Consider the following 17,827-nt stretch of genomic DNA (forward strand, 5'->3'; position numbering starts at 1 on the left):
ATGGTACTGCCACTGGGTTAGTTTATGCTGGCAAAGGAGAGATATGTAAAAAAATGATTTGCAAAAACAGAAAGTGCATAACTATAAACCCATTTGTTTCATTATCAGGTGAGCCAACTAAACAACTTTTCACAACTAAAGTTGTGGCTTTTATAGTTTTATATTTTTAAAAAGTGAAATATATAATATTTATACTTTTAGGAGAGGTTTCATTGTGTCAGGTAATATTTGCGGGCAAAGGCATAACAAGCCAGATGGCACCACAAGAAGCTGTCAGTAACATCAAAAATTTGATCATTTCCACGACAGAGAGTTGTTTGCAAGATAACTGTTCATTATTGGTTGCGTATAAAAAACTTGATAAACCTCTCACCGAACAAGGTATAGAGCGACCAGTTGTGCTTCTATCAGATGGTCATTCATCGCGGTTTGACTTTAAAGTTCTTAATTTTTTGCGTGAAAAGCAAATCAATTTATTTGTGTCTCCACCTGATACTACTGGAATCACACAGCTACTAGACCAAGCACCAAATCAACAGCTCCATCGATATTATAACACGCAAGATGAGCTCTTTTCCTCTTTCCAGACGATAAATCAAGAAAGATTCATGAATATCCTAGGAACAATTTGGAACAATTGGGTATCCGCTGCCAATATTGTAGCAGCTGTTAAGAAAGTTGGTATAAGTAAGAATGGTCTTAATGTTGATGATATGCAGCAGGATAAATTTGAACAAGCAGCTCTTCTTATTGGTAAAACTGATGTTGTTTCTCTACAATCTTCTACTCTTAAGGAAACAAAAAGTGTGACCTCAAAAGACGGACCCTTGGCAACAACTCCGAGATCACAATCCAAAGTCGCCCAAACAAAAGGAAGGTATGGTTCAGCCGAATATTGGAAATCAATGTATGAAATGTCACAATCATTCATTGAGGAATCATTTGAGAAAAGCCTCAGTTTAGCAGAAGTGCCTGGTTTACTTTCAGTTAACCGGGTTAAACCCAAGGAGGTTAATCAAACAAAAACAACAAAGGTCACTAATGTGCATGAATCTATGGAGGCTCAAGATGTGCTTTCAAAAGTGGCTTCTCTCAAAGGAGAAAAACAGAAAAAAATTTGCGATTCAGAGGAAAAAAAGAAACATAAGCTCCATGAAAAAGAACTGTTTTATCGTTGCATACTGCAATGCTCTTGTGTAGAAGAATGTCTTGCAAAATCTTTAACAGAGTGTTCGCAATGTCATTCCATTCTTTAAACTGTATGCACTAAAATGGCTTGTCGCTTTGATAACAAAAAGCTGACAATGATTCTCCCTGCATTCTTTAAAAAAAACGCTTTATTTTGGTTTTGATTTAAATATTTTAAATCATAATGATTCAGAGATGTTTTTTTAGATGAAATGTTTGTTTGTTGCATGTCTCCTTTTTAGAATATTTTATGCTATTCATATTTTTTTTGTCATTTTATGTTATTCAAAAAATAGTTATTGCTGTTATTAAAGCTGTTATTGTATTAAATCTGTTTTTTCTTATCATTTTTCATATTTCCTATTATTCAAAATATACATTGTTATTGTATTTTAAAGCTTGACCCCTTAAAAACTACATCCATAGCATTGCGAAAAAAATACAAAATAAATATCTTTAAGAGTTTGTAAATTAGTTAATATTACATTGGTGGATTAGAACAAGTGTAACATTATCTAGAAATAAGATAATTGCAAACTTAAAACTAATTATTAAACTGTAGGAGGTCGTTTGCATTCTCTTTTTGACGATTTTAAAATTGTAATTGAGGTAAATTTTTAATTAATTTGTCATCTAGGATGTTTAGAGATACTGATTCAATCATTGTTTAATAATTTCATTGACATTAGTGAAACCCAGAGTTGAAAGTTTATACGTGTAGTGTTTAAGGGGTATGTATGTTGTGTTTAAGGGGGTATGGTGTTTAAGGGAATTCTACTTGTATACAAAAATATATAAATACAAATATTGTTTATCACGCTAAATATATAAAAAAACATAACAACTATATAACTCAACAATTTACAATCTGTGCAATAGTGCTATCTAGTTTACAAATTGAGCAAAAATTGCACATTTCATGAAATACGCATTTTGTGTGTGTGTGTGTGTCTGTGTGTGTGTGTGTGTGTGTCTGTGTGTGTGTGTGTGATACATCATACAGACTGTTTATAGATTTTATTATTAAAAAAAAAATTTTTTTTAGGAAGAAATTAAAGTTGTAAACATGACCGTTTTCGTAAATCCATTTCAAGAAGTTGATGATCAAGTATGCATAAACAATTTTATGAGCAAGGGTGTTTGATAGTGAATTTTATGAGCAAAAGTTTTTGATTGTGATTTTACTTGTGATTAGTAGAATTTGGATGAAATATTTATTATTTATTTATTATTATTTACTTGTTTACTTTAGCTTAAGCAAGAAGAAGAGAATGAACTTAAAAAGGCTAAAGTAATATTTATTCTTTTTTTTTTTTAAATATATACAAACTTAACACTTTTGAAATTATTTATTTGTCACATTTTACATTTTTTGACCTTCAATTTTTCTGTTTTATTTTAATTATTTAGGTTCCTTCATTTTTTCTGTTTTATTTTTATGTGTTGTTATTTTAGGAAGAGGTTGAACTCCAAAAAATGAGAAAAGTGTCTCGTGATATTGAAAACAAGCCAAAAGTATACAGGTCTTCTGGAATTGCAAAATATATTCCCACAGATATAAGGTAGCTTAATTTTTACATACTTGACATTAGCAATGTCAGTAGTTCCTCTATGTTATAACAGGGTTCCCACTTCTCCTTAAAAACCTTAGATATCCTTAAAAAATAAAAACCTCCTTAAATGTCCTTAATTAACCTTGAAAAAAGTTAAAATTTAACTGCACTCCTTAATTTCTCCTTATTTTTTTTTAATCATCTAGGAAATTTTATTAAAGTGAATGGATTAAATTTATTAATAAAGAAGAAAATATATAGTTCTTTGATAGTTTGCAAACCTATATTTTTATTAAACATATATTTATATCTATACATATATATATAAAGTAATATATTAATTTATAATAATTTCTCTGTTTATATTTAAAATTTATTGAAAAAAATAAGATTCTGTTTTTAATATAATCATTTTCTCCTTTATTCTCCTTATTTTTTCTCTAAAAAAATTTTCGTTCGCGACCAAATCTCCTTAAATATTAGGAAAATATCTCCTTAAATCTCCTTAAATACCTTACTTTTAGCCTCAGTTTTAATAGTGGGAACCCTGCTGTCGATAAATGAAAGTTATTATTTAATAACTTGTATTCATTGTTCATTATCATGTTTTGTTTTTATATTTTTTTATGTTTATTACATTTATTTTAGGTATTGTATTCTATTTTGTGTTTTATAAGATGCGTAGCATATATTTACATACACCTAAATGTTTGTATTATTTACCTACATTACATTTTGTATAAGACTTCAAGTTTTGCATTGTTTTGCAAGCATTGATGTAAAAAATGCCAATTTGAAGTAGTTCTTTGAAATGGGTATTTAAGTTAAAATTTAAATACCATATTTTATATAGTACATTATTTTGAATAAATTCAAATTAACGTGTCGAATAATACTTCAAAATATATTTCTCTTTAACTATATATGGAAAAAATTTTATGACTGATTATTGTATAATAATCAGCCATTTGCATTTTGTGTTCTGGCTAAAGAATAAATTTAATGAAAGCAGATTTGTTTTATCAATAGAATTAGTGGAATAAATAATTGCATTATGTAATTTGTACAGTCCACTTAAAAAAATTAATTTTTAGATACCCATGGGGAAAAAAAATACTAAGACATAATTAAGCTGAAATAAAGTTTTCAAGTAAAATCTTTGAAGTTCATTTAAATTTTCTTTGAGCTCAATATGAGAATAGCTGTTTCCAATGTTTTTTCAAGTACATGCATATTCTAAACTAAGTAAAAAATATAGAGAACCAGGTTCAAATTGAATGAATCAGTCTTTCCATTAAATTTGTCTAAAATCTGTTGTTGTTGTTTTTTTTGTTGAAAATGTACACTTAATTGATTATGTCCAAAATTTATTTAACAAATTTAAAGTAAAAAAAACAAACGTTTTTTCTGGATAGAGTAAAGCTTACTTCATGCATTATATGAAAAATATCAAAGTTGAATGCTTAAAGTGACATTAGTTCACATTGAAAGCTGAAAAAGTGTACGTTTAAAATATTTTAAAAGAGAAAAAAAATATTAATGGTTACTACGTTGAATATAGATTAAAAAGTTTTATATAAAATAAATTTACATAACACACTTTAAAACGTTGTCTAATTAAATAACATCCTGTTAATATTATGATATCTATAAATACTACGATGGTCAATAGAATATTTATGTCTTTATTTATTATGTATTTATATGTTATTATTTATAATAATCTTATTTTTATATTTTGGAAATATTTAAATATTTCCAAAATATATATTTTTTATTTTTTTGAGTATTTCAATATATATATATATATATTATAGCAATATTGGGTGATCCGATCACCCAATATGTATTTGATTTTAATTATCTTGAATCTTTTTTATTTTTATCGCAATTATATTGCGATAAAAAAGAACTGTTTACGCTAAATTTTGTTTGTAATTATAATTTTTTATTATAAATATAAACAATTAGGGATTGCATCTCGAAATTCGAGAATTCCAGAATTCACGAATTTCAAAATCTTGAATCTTTTTTATTTTTATCGCAATTATATTGCGATAAAAAAGAACTGTTTACGCTAAATTTTGTTTGTAATTATAATTTTTTATTATAAATATAAACAATTAGGGATTGCATCTCGAAATTCGAGAATTCCAGAATTCACGAATTTCAAAATCTTGAATCTTTTTTATTTTTATCACAATTATATTGCGATAAAAAAGAACTGTTTACGCTAAATTTTGTTTGTAATTATAATTTTTTATTATAAATATAAACAATTAGGGATTGCATCTCGAAATTCGAGAATTCCAGAATTCGTTTTTATAATATAGTTTCGAATTCGAATTCCGAAAATTCTTCCAACGAATTCCGAAACTAAAATTTATTTTTTCGTGCTCTGTCCAACTTTTAAATTTGTGTTTTTGTTTCTGTACATATAAATATTCTACATTCTAATTCTATATGCTGAAATTTTGTCGATTAAAAACATTATCTCTGCACTTCTCCTGGATCTGCTTTCTGCTGATGCGGCGTTTTCTTTTATGCGTGAAAATTTTGGATCTGATGAACTTTTATTAAAATTAATGAAGAAATTAAAAAGCCAAAAACGAACTAATGTGCCTGGAACTCTTCAGTACACAATGGCGGAAAAAGTGAGATTCACGCATCTTTCACTAGACCATTGAAAAAAACAATAACCAAAGTTATTGAAAACTTTACACAAAGATTGATATTTAACACTAACATGGAAACTTCCTCAGGCGAGCAGTCAGAAGCTGACGATGTGATAAAGTGATGTTGGAAGAACAAACTAAGCCCTTAACATTAATGCGAAAGTTGGAGAACAAAATTCAATTGAGTTTATCGTCCAACATAACGTCCAACTCAACTCAACAAATAATAAGTAGGAGCTTAATTTCAAAAGTTAAATCTGAAATGAAATTCTTTGAAGAGAACGGCGTTCGTGGCAAAATATTAGAGTCCGTCTACTCATATTTGATTTTGATTCCACCATCGAGCGTGGAGTCTGAGAGAGCTTTTTCAATTGCTGGTAACTTTTGTACAAAAGTTCGAACGAGACTCGGAGACGCAGCTTTAAGTGATCTCTTTAAGTGATGCTTCCTCAGGGCATATTTTAGGCAAATAAAACAATTATATATTTCTTATTATTAAATGATATACCATATTAAAACGTTTCTTTACTAATTGAATTTGGTATAATTTTATGTTCTATTTCTATTTTTAAAGGAAGTATTTTTTATGAAATAAATAACAATGAATTATCTCAAATAAGTTATTTTTATTATTTTTATAGACAAAAAAATTTAAAATGTTTTCGGAATTCGACCGAATTTCGAACAAATTTAATTTCGAATTCCGATTTTTTTTTGTTTTCGTCAAAATTTGCATTCCCTATAAACAATGACAATAAAAATTTTAATAGTTTACCGAGATCGAATGTTGAAAAAGTGAGTTCAAATTTGGATTGTAAAACATAAAAAGTTTTACCATTCAGTGAACAGACTTGATTTTTTTGACGCCTTAACTATTTAAAGCTTTATATATAAAAAGCCACGTCGCAAAAGTATTTCTACTTATATATTTTTTACTTTTATTCAGCAAACGATATGTAGAAGATGATGAAGGTTCGGTCGCACCGAAATCAAAGAAAAAGATAAATAGCTCTGACTTCACTGACTTTAGCTCATGGTAATGATCAAATGTTAGTATGTTAAGTAAAGTCAACTTTTTATCAGCAATTCTATATTATTATATTTAATGATTTCAGCTCTTGGATACTTTTTGATTAAAAATATATATTTAATTTAAAATGTCAATTTATTTTTGTAAGTTCTTACTGAATGTATGTCATTTTAAAATGAAAACCTTTTGAGAAGTATTAAATTATTTCAAAAAATCGTTCATCAAAACCATTTAAAAAAAATTGTTATAGTTCATTAGCATACTATACCTTTTCTTGAACCTTTATTTTTTTGATTTTCTTGACCAAAAAAACTTTTCAAAGTCTGATTTCTCATTTAGAAAAAAATCAAAAGAACAATAGGCTTAAAAATTATTCATAACATCTTTAGAATAATATAATCTTTGGGTTGTTCGCTTAAGCTAACACACTCGTTAGCTTTTTTTACATAGCACGCTTTGCAACATATAAAGTAAATTAAGTTACCTCCTTTCAAAAAATATTTTTATTAAAAAGTAACCCTTTTAGCAAAGATCAACTATTCATACCATTATTCAAAATAAGCAATTTTATTGGTAGTTTCATTTTAATTTTCGGTTTTACTTTGAATTTAAAATAAAATTTTGGTTGGGAGGCATTTTAACTTTGTTAGAAATATTTTGTGTGTAAAAAGCAATCTACAATAGAAATAATTCTTAATGCAGGTTTTTTTTTTTTATAAGCAGGTTACTTATTACGTTTGTGTAGTACCAAATAGACACTAAATTATCGGTATCGTATAAGTCAATACCGAGAAGAATGGTCTCGTATCGCGTGGTATCGCTTATATACTAATGTCGATACTATCAGTATCGGTTCGATACCGAGAGGATGGTCTCGTATTGTGTGGAATCGCTTATGTACCAATATCGATACTATCAGTATTGCTTCGATACCGATAATAAAAATAATCGTATAGTATCGCATGGTCTCAAATCGAGACTCAATAAGACAAAAAAAAAATTAAAAAGTGACATTGAATTATTTATTAACAAAATACAAGTACAATTGCTTTTTAGAGATTTAGTTATTGTGTTTTTAACAATCAACAATACTTAGGCTATCGTCCATTAGTTGTTTTTTCCTTTGCTCTACTTTCGTTGGTATTTTAGGATTTTCTTCTATTTATATTGGAAATGATAAGTCTCATTCATGCCCTATATCACTTTCATTTTCTTGTTTTATAAGCTATTTTCTGATGTAATTTTTAAGAGCGGAATAGTTCTGCATTATAAGTACAAGCTTATCTGCCTTGTCACTATCGAGATTTTATCTACGATTAGTGATGACAAGATCAGAAGCAGAAAATGCTCTTTCAGATGATGCAGGGGTTGTTGGAGTTGCCAACCAGGATCTTGCTACACCTGAAAGGATAGGAAATTCAGCTGCACGCTGCTTCCACCATGCTAAGGTGTCGTTTTTACCTGCATTTTTGGATCTTATTGTTTTTTGGTATTTTTCCATTTCTAGTTTAATAGAAGGGTTTTCGTGTATATGATGTGAATTAGTATCTTCCTTATACTTTGCTAAAATAATATTATATTCATTTTCCTCCCAACCTTGTGCATTATCAGCACCGGTATTGTTACTAGCGTTATTATTACTGAAGCTTGAGACAGACAATAAAGAATACTCACAGTATTCTTTGGTTGGGGGATGGTTTTCAACCAGTTTTGAATATTTTCATCGTCAACATCAAGAAGATGTCCACGGAAAAACGGATGAAGGTAATGTCCTAGTGCAAATGCGGGCAATTTACGGCCATTGTCTGGAAATCTCTTATCTAATTCTGATAATAAGTCCTCCAAGAATTATTTTACTAGTTTATTGTTTTTATGAGATGATTATTTGTTCTTTCTCGATGAAGTTGATGAGTGCTGTTACTTTCTACAGTGACGTCAATTCGGATCTCTGTGTCAGAAGATAAAAAAACTGATAATTCTTTAACAGGTTTTAGTAGTGGAACAATAGCTTCAAAGAGTAGGAACTGTTCATTTGTAGGTACAGTTTTCTTCCGATCATCACCAATCATTTTTTCGCAACTCAGCTTGCGTAATGAACAGATGTGTTTTTAACAGCTTTAATAAATCTTTCTAAATTTGCAAACGCGAAAAAATATATATATAAATTTATATTTTTTTCGTATTTTGTAAAAGTATAGATATTTTGTTTGAACTCGATTTTTATATATCATGGCAGCATTATCAGAAATTGAAAAAATGTTTATGGAATTCAAAAAAGAAATGCAAAATCAAACGAAAACATTACTCAAACAACAAGAAAAAAACGTTTTAGATATTGTAAGCGGAAATACGAAAATAATTAACAATCGACTGGATAAAATTGAAAACATTCTAAATGAAAACATAAGTAAAATTAAAATACTTGAGAAAGATGTTGCAGATGTTAAATTAAGTTGAAATTTTCAAGAAAACCTTATTGATCAAAAAGTTGAGGCTTGCCACAACAGCTTTGAAAAAAAATTAACTTGTTTAGAACTCTTAAAGAATCAACAAAGAAACATTGAAGGTAGAACAATAAGAGATAACTTAAGAATTGATGGGTTACCGGAAAATGATAATGAAACTTGAACACAAACGGAAGAAAAAGTAAAAATATTTCCTGAGAAAAATCTAGGTTTGTTGGGAATCGACATTGCACGTCGTGCAACGTCGACAACGTGACAACGTGACAACGCACGACGTGCACGTCGTATGGGAATTAAAAAAGATAATCGTACAAGATCAATCGTGATGAAATTAAAAAAGTTATAAAGATAAAATGAAAATATTGAAAGAAACAAATAGATTAAAAGGATCAAATATATATGTCAACGAAGATTTTTCCAAAATGACAGTTAGTATTAGAAAAAAGTAGAAAAAAGTCACTTTTTAAAGAACATTGATCCTGACGTAAACATTCTTGACAATTATTCCTTAGAAACTAAATATTTTAAAGTTCACGAGGTTACAAGTATTCTAAATAAATCACTATATTACATGTCATTACTAAATATAAATATTAGAAGCATGAGCAAAAACTTTGAAAATCTAAAATTAATGCTAAATAATATAAATTTTTAATTCAGTATAATCTGTCTTACAAAAACCTGGTATCAGAGTGAAGATATGAGTAACTCTAATTTGCATTTAACAGATTATAAGTCTGTTCACCTACCAAGAAAAAACGGTATTGGCGGAGGCGTATGCATATTTGTTCACAACTCGTTGACATATAAAAAAATAGATAGCCTAAATGTGAATAACTCGAACTGTGAGTCATTAGAGATAGTAAACCGAAAAGAAAAAAATTCGTTTATATCAACCACCCAATGGAAATTACAATCAATTTGAAAACAACTTAAGGCGAATATTAATTCAAACCTCAAAAAAATATCTGCACTTACTCGGAGACTTTAGTTTAAACTTGATAAATTTAAACACTGATAACCACGTGAAAAGTTTTATAAATACTCTTTCTCAATTTAGTGCTTACCTCATGATTAACAAGCCAACGCGTGTAAATCGAAAAACATCATCTATCATAGATAATATTATCACTAATAATTATAGTGACTGGACAATCAACAGTGGTATAATAAAAATGGATATCAGTGACCCATGTGGTATAATAAAAATGGATATCAGTGACATGTTTTTTTAACAACAAATACTAAATGCTGTATAAATAAAAAACCCAGAACAGTATACATAAGGCATGTAAACAAAGACTCGATTGCGAACTTTAGACAGCTTTTGCATGAAATCAATTGGGAATTATTGAATGATTGCAACGATACACGTAACGCATACGATTTCTTTATTCGCGTCTTTACAAGGCAATATGATAAAGCTTTTCCTAAAATTCAGAAAATTATAAAACCCAAAAGTGTGCATAGCCCGTGGATGATTAAAGGTCTTTTAAAATCATCAACAAAAAAAAATAACGAAACGAAGAGAAATATAAAAAATACAAAAATTATTTCGAAAAAATAAAAAAACAAACTAAAAAAAGTTTCTCTTCTGGTCTTCTCCAAAAACCATTTGGAAACGCTAAAAAAACTTGGATTATAATAAAAGAAATAACAGTGGAAACAAAAATTACATCTAGCAACCTTCCTAATCGACTAAAAACTGATTAAGGTGAAATTTTTAATTAAAAAAAATTGCCGAGAGACTGAATAATTTTATTATAAATGTTGAGGAAAATTTAGCCAAATAAATCTCTCCAAGTAGCAAAAAATTTCAGTCTTTTTTGAAAAAATCAGATTTTATTATGGACAATTTCGAACTTTCCAATGAAGAACTTTGTTCAGCTTTTGACTTGCTTCAGACAAATAAAAGTCCAGGTCTTGATGAAATTAATGGAAATATTTTGAAAACTTTGATATTATTATATTGCCTCTTTTCATTATTTTTAAACTTTCATTAAAAAACGGGGACTTTTCTGATCAATTAAAACTTGCTAAAATAAATCCAATTTATAAAAACGGCGACGATTCTTTAGAATCAAACTACAGACCCGTCTCAGTTCTTTCCTGTTTTTCAAAGGTTCTCGAACGTATTATGTATAATAGAATATACAACTTCAATTGATAAAAACAATATTTTATATGCTAAACAGTTTGGGTTTTGGAGAAATCATTGCACTGAGCACGCAGTGATGGATTTGGCAAGCAATATTTTGAAAGGATTTGTTGACAATAATTATACTCTTGGAGTTGATTTATCGAAGGCATTCGACACTGTCAATCACGAAATCCTCCTCTATAAATTAAAAATTTATGGAATTCAAAATTCTAATATAAAATGGCTACAGTCTTATCTACAAAATCGTAAACAATGTGTGACGTATGATTTAACTTGTACGCAGATAAAAGTTATTAGTTGTGGTGTCCCTCAGGGCTCAATACTTGGTCCTCTGCTGTTTCTCGTATATACTAAGGACACCTACTTATCCTCTAAACTCCTTAATTTTGTTTTTTTTGCTGATGATACTAGTTTTTTTTCTCGAGGTCTAAATTAAAACTTGTTTTTTCTATTGTAAACACAGAGCTAATAAATCTCAATGACTGTTTTAAAGCCAATAAAATATCCATAAACATTGATAAAACTGAATACGTTCTGTTCACAAAACCTTCGAAAACTGATAACATACTCCTGAAACTTCCTGATTTATTTACAAATAACATTAAAGTAAAAAAAGTTTATCCAATCAAAATCCTCGGTATAATATTTGACGATCATTTTAATTGGAAAAATCATATCCAATTAGTGGAAAACAACATTTCAAAAGCTCTCGGAATCCTTTTTAAAACGAAGCACCTTTTGAATATAATGTGCTTAAAATGCTTGTATTTTTCATTTATTCATAGCCACATTAGTTATTGCAATTTCTTCTACTTGCTCCTGTCAGAATATAAAGATTAAACTCTTAATTTTTACAAAAAATATAAAATGATTGTTTATTGACGAAATACAGTATTGGACAAAACATTTGCAACCAATATCGAACAATGCTAAAAAGTGTTCCTAATTTTACATGTCTTAAAAACGAAACGAACTATACTACTACAGCAAACAGTTTAGAAGTCTGGAGTCATAGCATGCCATGACATGAGCAATCAGCTGACAGGTGACAGCACACAGGCAGAATTTCGTTGACGAGTGCCATTTTGCAGCGGACAAAACAAGTGCAACTTTTTTGGTTTGTTTCATTTTTTTAAGTCTGGTACGTGTCAACGTCACGGATGTTTTTTAATAATTAAAGGAAGTATCCAGAAGTTTCCAGAAGCATGCAGAAGCTTTCAGAAGTTTCCAGAAGAAGCATCTGGAAGCATCCAGTAGCATCCAGAAATATCCAGAAACATTCAGAAGCATCCAGAAGCTTCCAGAAGCATCGAAAAGAAGCATCTAGAATCTTCCAGAACAGGTTCACACAGGTTCATTTTACCATATAAGAGACATGTAAATCGACATGTAATTCAGTCAGTATATGGAAGTCAATCAATCAGTCAATCAGTCAGTATTATCAAGACAGTTTATCGAAGTGAGTTTTATCAAAGTGTTTTATCGAAGAACATCAATACAAGAAGTAAAATACAACAAGTGTTTCATTACATCAATACAGTCCACATCCAACCAAGACGTTGTGTTCCACAGGGCATTATTATATCATCACAAGGTAAATGTAACACGGTAAGCCTTGAAGAGCGTGATTATTTATTTTTATTATTTTTATGACTTCAAGTGCAAAAATGGCTCCCGACAGTCTTGGATTGGAACTAAGAAAGAAAATTATTGGCGATTACGTAAGTGGAATGTCACAAAAAAGTATTTGTGATAAATATCGCGTGAAAAATGGACCGTATCAAGACTATGTTCCAAATATCGTTCTACGGAGAAGTTGGCAGCAGATAACAAAGGTGGAAGACCGCGTTCCACCACTTCTAGAGAGTATTCTATGATCGTCAGATCCGTCAAGAAGGATCCCTGGATATTATCAGTCAAATTACAAAAGCAATTAGAGCTGCCTGTATCGGACCGAACAATCAGACGACGTGCTGTTGAAGCCAGATTGTTTTCTCGACGCCCTGCAAAGAAACCGCTGATTTCACTAAAAAACCAGAAGAAAAGACTCCTGTTTGCTGCATCTCATATTGACTGGAATGTGCAGAAATGGCGAACTGTCCTGTTCAGTGATGAATCGAAGTTCAACATCATTGGGAGCGATGGCATTTGCCGTGTACGTCGACCGGCCGGAAAACGCCTCGATTTACGTTACTGCCATAAAACTGTGAAGCATTGTGGAGGCAATGTAATGGTCTGGGGGTGTTTTTCTGCTAACGGTCTAGGTCCAATACATCGAAACGATGGAATAATGGACCGTTTCATGTATAAAATAATCCTGAAAGATGTTATGTTACCTCATGCTGAACGAAATATGCCAATAAAATGGGGTTTTCAGCAAGACAACGATCCGAAACACACTGTAAAAGTAGTCAAGCAGTGGTTTCAAGACAACCACCTTTCGGCGATGGATTAACCGCCTCAATATCCAGATCTCAACCCTATCGAGAACCTGTGGGAGATCGTCAACCGCAGAATTAATCGTGAAGGTGTTCGTAATAAGGATCAACTGTTTGAACAACTCCAAAAGGCCTGGGCAGCGATTCCACAAAGTTTCTTTGATCACCTGATCGAATCTATGCCTCGAAGATGCAAGGCTGTGATCAACAACAAAGGATTCGTCAAGAAATATTGATAGCGAAATACAGCTTGGTCAACATTTTGTCGAGTTGCACTTGTTTTGTCCAGAAGGAAATCAACTTTTTTTAATACTTTTGATTAATTTATTAATTTTCGTGTACAAATAATGATCTTTGTGATGAATAAAACTTGTAGAACTTTGTCTCTAAACAGTTACATAGTTATTTCTCCAAATTGAAAAAATGCAGCACATTTATATAAAGAAACTAAATTAGCATTATTTGGTTGCACTCGTTTTGTCCGATACTTTATATATATATATATATATATATATATATATATATATATATATATATATATATATATATATATATATATATATATATATATATATATATATATATATATATAATATTACCTTCTGTATCGCGTAAATATATGTGTGGAACCTTCAGTCAAAGTATGGCGTGCAGCATATCGTAATGACTGTTCCATCTCGTGGTTACTGTAGAGTAGGGTGTGTCATACTACGGTCAAAATTTAAAAATTCATACTTATCAGTGGCATTTTTAAGAAAAGGGTGAGGTTTAACATATTAAATTCAGAACTATCAAAAAATTTGAATTTAAATGAGTTTAAGCTACCAGGGAACTGCCTTGAAAATTGCCAAAAATTGTAAATTTTTGATATTTTCATATTTTCAGGGTTAATTTCAATATTTTAGTATTATATCTGCTTTACAACAACCTTATCAAAAGAAATTATAGCAGGATAAACAAAATTCGTTTAATAGTTAGACTGTTTCAGAAATTTTGGTTTACAAAAAACTTAAAAATTAGTATTTTTGCAAAGTTTTGTTTGTATTTAACTTATACATTCTATTTGATGAATGACTACACACAAAACTTTATTCAAAAGTATTTTGCTTTAATATTTGTTATGCAAATTATATATATATATATATATATTTATATTTATATATTTATAATATATATTTATGTCTTTCTAATTTTAAAAGTTTCTAGATAAAAAATAATATTAAAATTAAAATGGCTACTGGAACAAGATGGAAAAATGGTTCTTGTCTACGTCAATATTTGGGATCTGGAAAAGAGTTGCCAACAGCTGAACTGCCAACAATGAGAGATGTCCTAAGATATGGTATTTTTTTAAGAGAAACAAGTAAACTAAACAGAAGAAACTATAGCAATTCTGAGTTGATCCAGGATATTTATAATAAACTTTTAGAAAAATGGCAAATGGCCAGTGTTTTATTTGTGCCTCCCGTAACTTGTTTAAAGCATAATTTGGTAACAAGACTTATAGACGCATGGAACAAAGCTAGTCTAATTTCTCAAAACAAAGCAAGTAAAGTTATAAAACAAAAGTTTAATTTCATTATTGACAAACTGTTTGACTTGGTGGCGTGTAACTGTAAAATAGTTCTTTGTTCTGAGCAATGCTGTCCTCCTGACTGTAAATTTGGTGCCCACATTACCTGTATCTGTCCTAGGGAGAGAAAAATACCAATTATTGAACTGGTTTATATAAAAGGTATGAGTGACCATACGACAATCATAATAAAAGTGTTAGTAAAGCTGAAAATCAAATTTAATAATATTTTACTGATCTCTTTGATTATTTTAAAAAGAAAATTTTATTTTAATTTGTCTAGTTGTAAGCAAAATGTTGCTACCTTTTTTTTAGCCCAACGAGAAAAGATTGGATCTTTTAGTTCATATCAACTTGGACCTGCTGATTTGATGGAGTCCAAAAGGTTCAAAAAAGTACAAAGTTGCAAACGAAGAAGAGAAGAAGAAAAACAAACGAGAGAAAAAAAACACACAACGCAAGAAGAAAATAATACTCAAAATGAACAAGATAACGAACATGATAATTATAAAGAGTTTGAATCTGAGGAAAATGAGATTTTTTCTATTCAAAAGTCTTGTACAAAATATTTAAAAAAATCTAGAAATTATGAAGATATCTCTAATATTGCATTAGCCAGTACTCGATATGGTGTTGGTTTAAGAGCAACTGCAGTCCTAGCTACTGCAGCATGGGTAGATGGAGGACTTGTATCCCAAAGTGACACTAGATTAATAATAGATCACAGTAAAGTTCGGAGAGCTAGGGATAAAGTAATGAATGAAGTTGCTATTCAGTTTGATGATTATTGCAATAAAGAGATTATTGACTGCATATTTTTTGATGGACGAAAAGATCTTACTAAAGTATTTTTAACTGTAGATGGATCAGACAGACAGTATCCGGCTAAAGTTAAAGAAGAACATTACACTATTTGTTCTGGTGATGGTAAGTATTTATTTCATTTCACTCCAGCTAAAGAAGCAAAAAAGAACCACGCTGAAATTATAGCAGATAAGATTAATGAGTATACTGCAATGAGGAACATTAATGTACACTTAAAAGCAATTGGTGGAGACTCTACCAATGTAAACACTGGTTGTGATGGAGGAGTAATGCACTTTATGGAGCTGAAATTAGGGCGAAAGTTAAATTGGATTGTAAGTGCTCTACACACCAATGAATTACCACTCAAACGTCTAATTAAATTGTTAGATGGAGAATCTAAAAGTGGTAAAAAATGGAGTGGACCCTTTGGAAGCTTACTTGATGAAGCAACCAATCTTGAAATTAACCCTTTTTTTAGTAAAGTTGAAACTGGTGAGCCTCTAATTAACTTAAGTAATGATGTGGTTAAAGACCTTTCTACAGATCAGTATTACGGCTATCAAATAGTTAACGCTATACGCAGTGGTCATGTTCCTCAGCAACTAGGACTTCTTGAAATTGGCCCTGTTAACATGGCCAGATGGCTAACAACAGCCAATAGAATATGTAGAATTTGGGTATCTCATCATGGTCTTCAAGGCGATGCAGCCCAAAAACTTCTTAAACTAGTCGAGTTCATTGTGGGAGTGTACTTTCCTGTCTGGTTTAACATCAAAGTTAAACATAGTTGGACAGAAGGACCAAAACATGTTCTTTACCAGCTTAAGTTGCTTCAACACCAGTCACTCGATATTCAGAATACTGTCATTCCAACTATTAAGCGATCTGCTTGGTATGCCTTCTCTGAATCTATTCTTCAAACTATGCTTTGTTCTGAAAATAAAGAGGAGAGAAGTTTCAGTGTACTCAAAATTCTAGAAATAAGAGGAGAAGGTGATGAAAATGAACAACTAGGAGATCTATCTGTTAGACCAAGAAGGACACCAGATATAATACTAAGGCAACTTGTCTCAAGGATCTTATTGATTGGAATGAAGCTTTTGAACCACCTTTGACTTGTTGCATGACAACTAAAGACATCAAAGAGTATTTATTCAAACCAATGATTGTACCAAACTGGTGTTGCCACACTCAAGCTGTCGAAAGATGTGTAAAAAAAGTTACCCAGGCATGCGAAAATGTTTTTACAGAAGATAGAAGAGATGGTTGGATTAAAGGACTAGAGTTATCACAGAAGTTGATGTCACGTAATCTATCTAAACAAAACCTTATTGGCTTGACAATGTTTAAGAATTAATCTTTATTGTACTTTATTTTAATAAATGCCAGTAAATGTTGTGTGGATCTATATAAAAGTTTTATTTTTAGTTCCAAAACAACCTAATTTTACAGTTTCAGTGGTAGGCAGTGGGAGGGGGCAAACCTCTCTATTTGTTTTTACAAAAATATTTTTTTTTTAAAAAAAGAGATGGCGTTTTTTTACGTTTTGTAAGTTTTTTTTTTTTAATACTTCCATTTTTTAAGTTTTTACCTCCCCCTCCCCCCCGGGCTTTTGGTGAAATAGTCTCACTGACTCCCTGGTAGCTAAAACTTTATTATTTTTTTTTTTTAACGGTTCTGAACTTTTAATATTATACCTCACCCTTTTTTAAACTATGCAAAGTAAAATTCAAAAAAAAAAAAGTTTGACACACCCTATTGTAGAGGGTATTTTGAGGTAACTCACATCTAACCTGGAACAAGCATCTTTTAACGAAGCACTGAAGGCGGTCGTTTTATGAAGCCTGGTAGTGAGTAGCTGGTTTTACGAAAAGCATTTTTCCAGGGTACCCTCAACTGTTCTTTACTGTGCAGTGTTGAGTTTGTGATCGCTGCAT

At 30.2% G+C, this 17,827-nt stretch overlaps 2 protein-coding genes across 2 annotated transcripts in view; both read left to right on the plus strand.

Moving 5' to 3' along the window:
* Positions 1–6,647, plus strand: part of LOC100198050 (RING-type E3 ubiquitin-protein ligase PPIL2) — a 40,625-nt gene extending 33,978 nt beyond the window's left edge. Inside the window, exons 22-25 of the mRNA XM_065807891.1 lie at positions 2,234–2,296; positions 2,441–2,479; positions 2,644–2,750; positions 6,363–6,647. Of these exons, the coding sequence (XP_065663963.1) occupies positions 2,234–2,296; positions 2,441–2,479; positions 2,644–2,750; positions 6,363–6,456 (303 nt within the window). The 3' untranslated portion in view covers positions 6,457–6,647. The remainder of the gene's footprint in view (positions 1–2,233; positions 2,297–2,440; positions 2,480–2,643; positions 2,751–6,362) is intronic.
* An 8,086-nt stretch (positions 6,648–14,733) lies between these two features.
* On the plus strand, positions 14,734–17,494 carry LOC136085927 (uncharacterized). The gene is made up of 2 exons (XM_065807892.1): positions 14,734–15,245; positions 15,399–17,494. Exons 1-2 carry the CDS (start codon positions 14,741–14,743, stop codon positions 17,003–17,005), a joined length of 2,112 nt encoding a protein of 703 aa, XP_065663964.1. The 5' UTR covers positions 14,734–14,740; the 3' UTR covers positions 17,006–17,494.
* Positions 17,495–17,827: the final 333 nt, after the last annotated feature.

The sequence above is a fragment of the Hydra vulgaris genome, chromosome 10, assembly GCF_038396675.1.
Source record: "Hydra vulgaris chromosome 10, alternate assembly HydraT2T_AEP".
Classification (NCBI taxonomy): domain Eukaryota; kingdom Metazoa; phylum Cnidaria; class Hydrozoa; order Anthoathecata; family Hydridae; genus Hydra; species Hydra vulgaris.

Coding starts and splice junctions, on each gene's coding strand:
- LOC136085927 (XM_065807892.1), top strand. CDS start 14,741: ATGGCTACTGGAACAAGATGGAAAAATGGTTCTTGTCTACGTCAATAT. Junction 15,246..15,398: donor TGAACTGGTTTATATAAAAG/GTATGAGTGACC, acceptor CCTTTTTTTTAG/CCCAACGAGAAAAGATTGGA.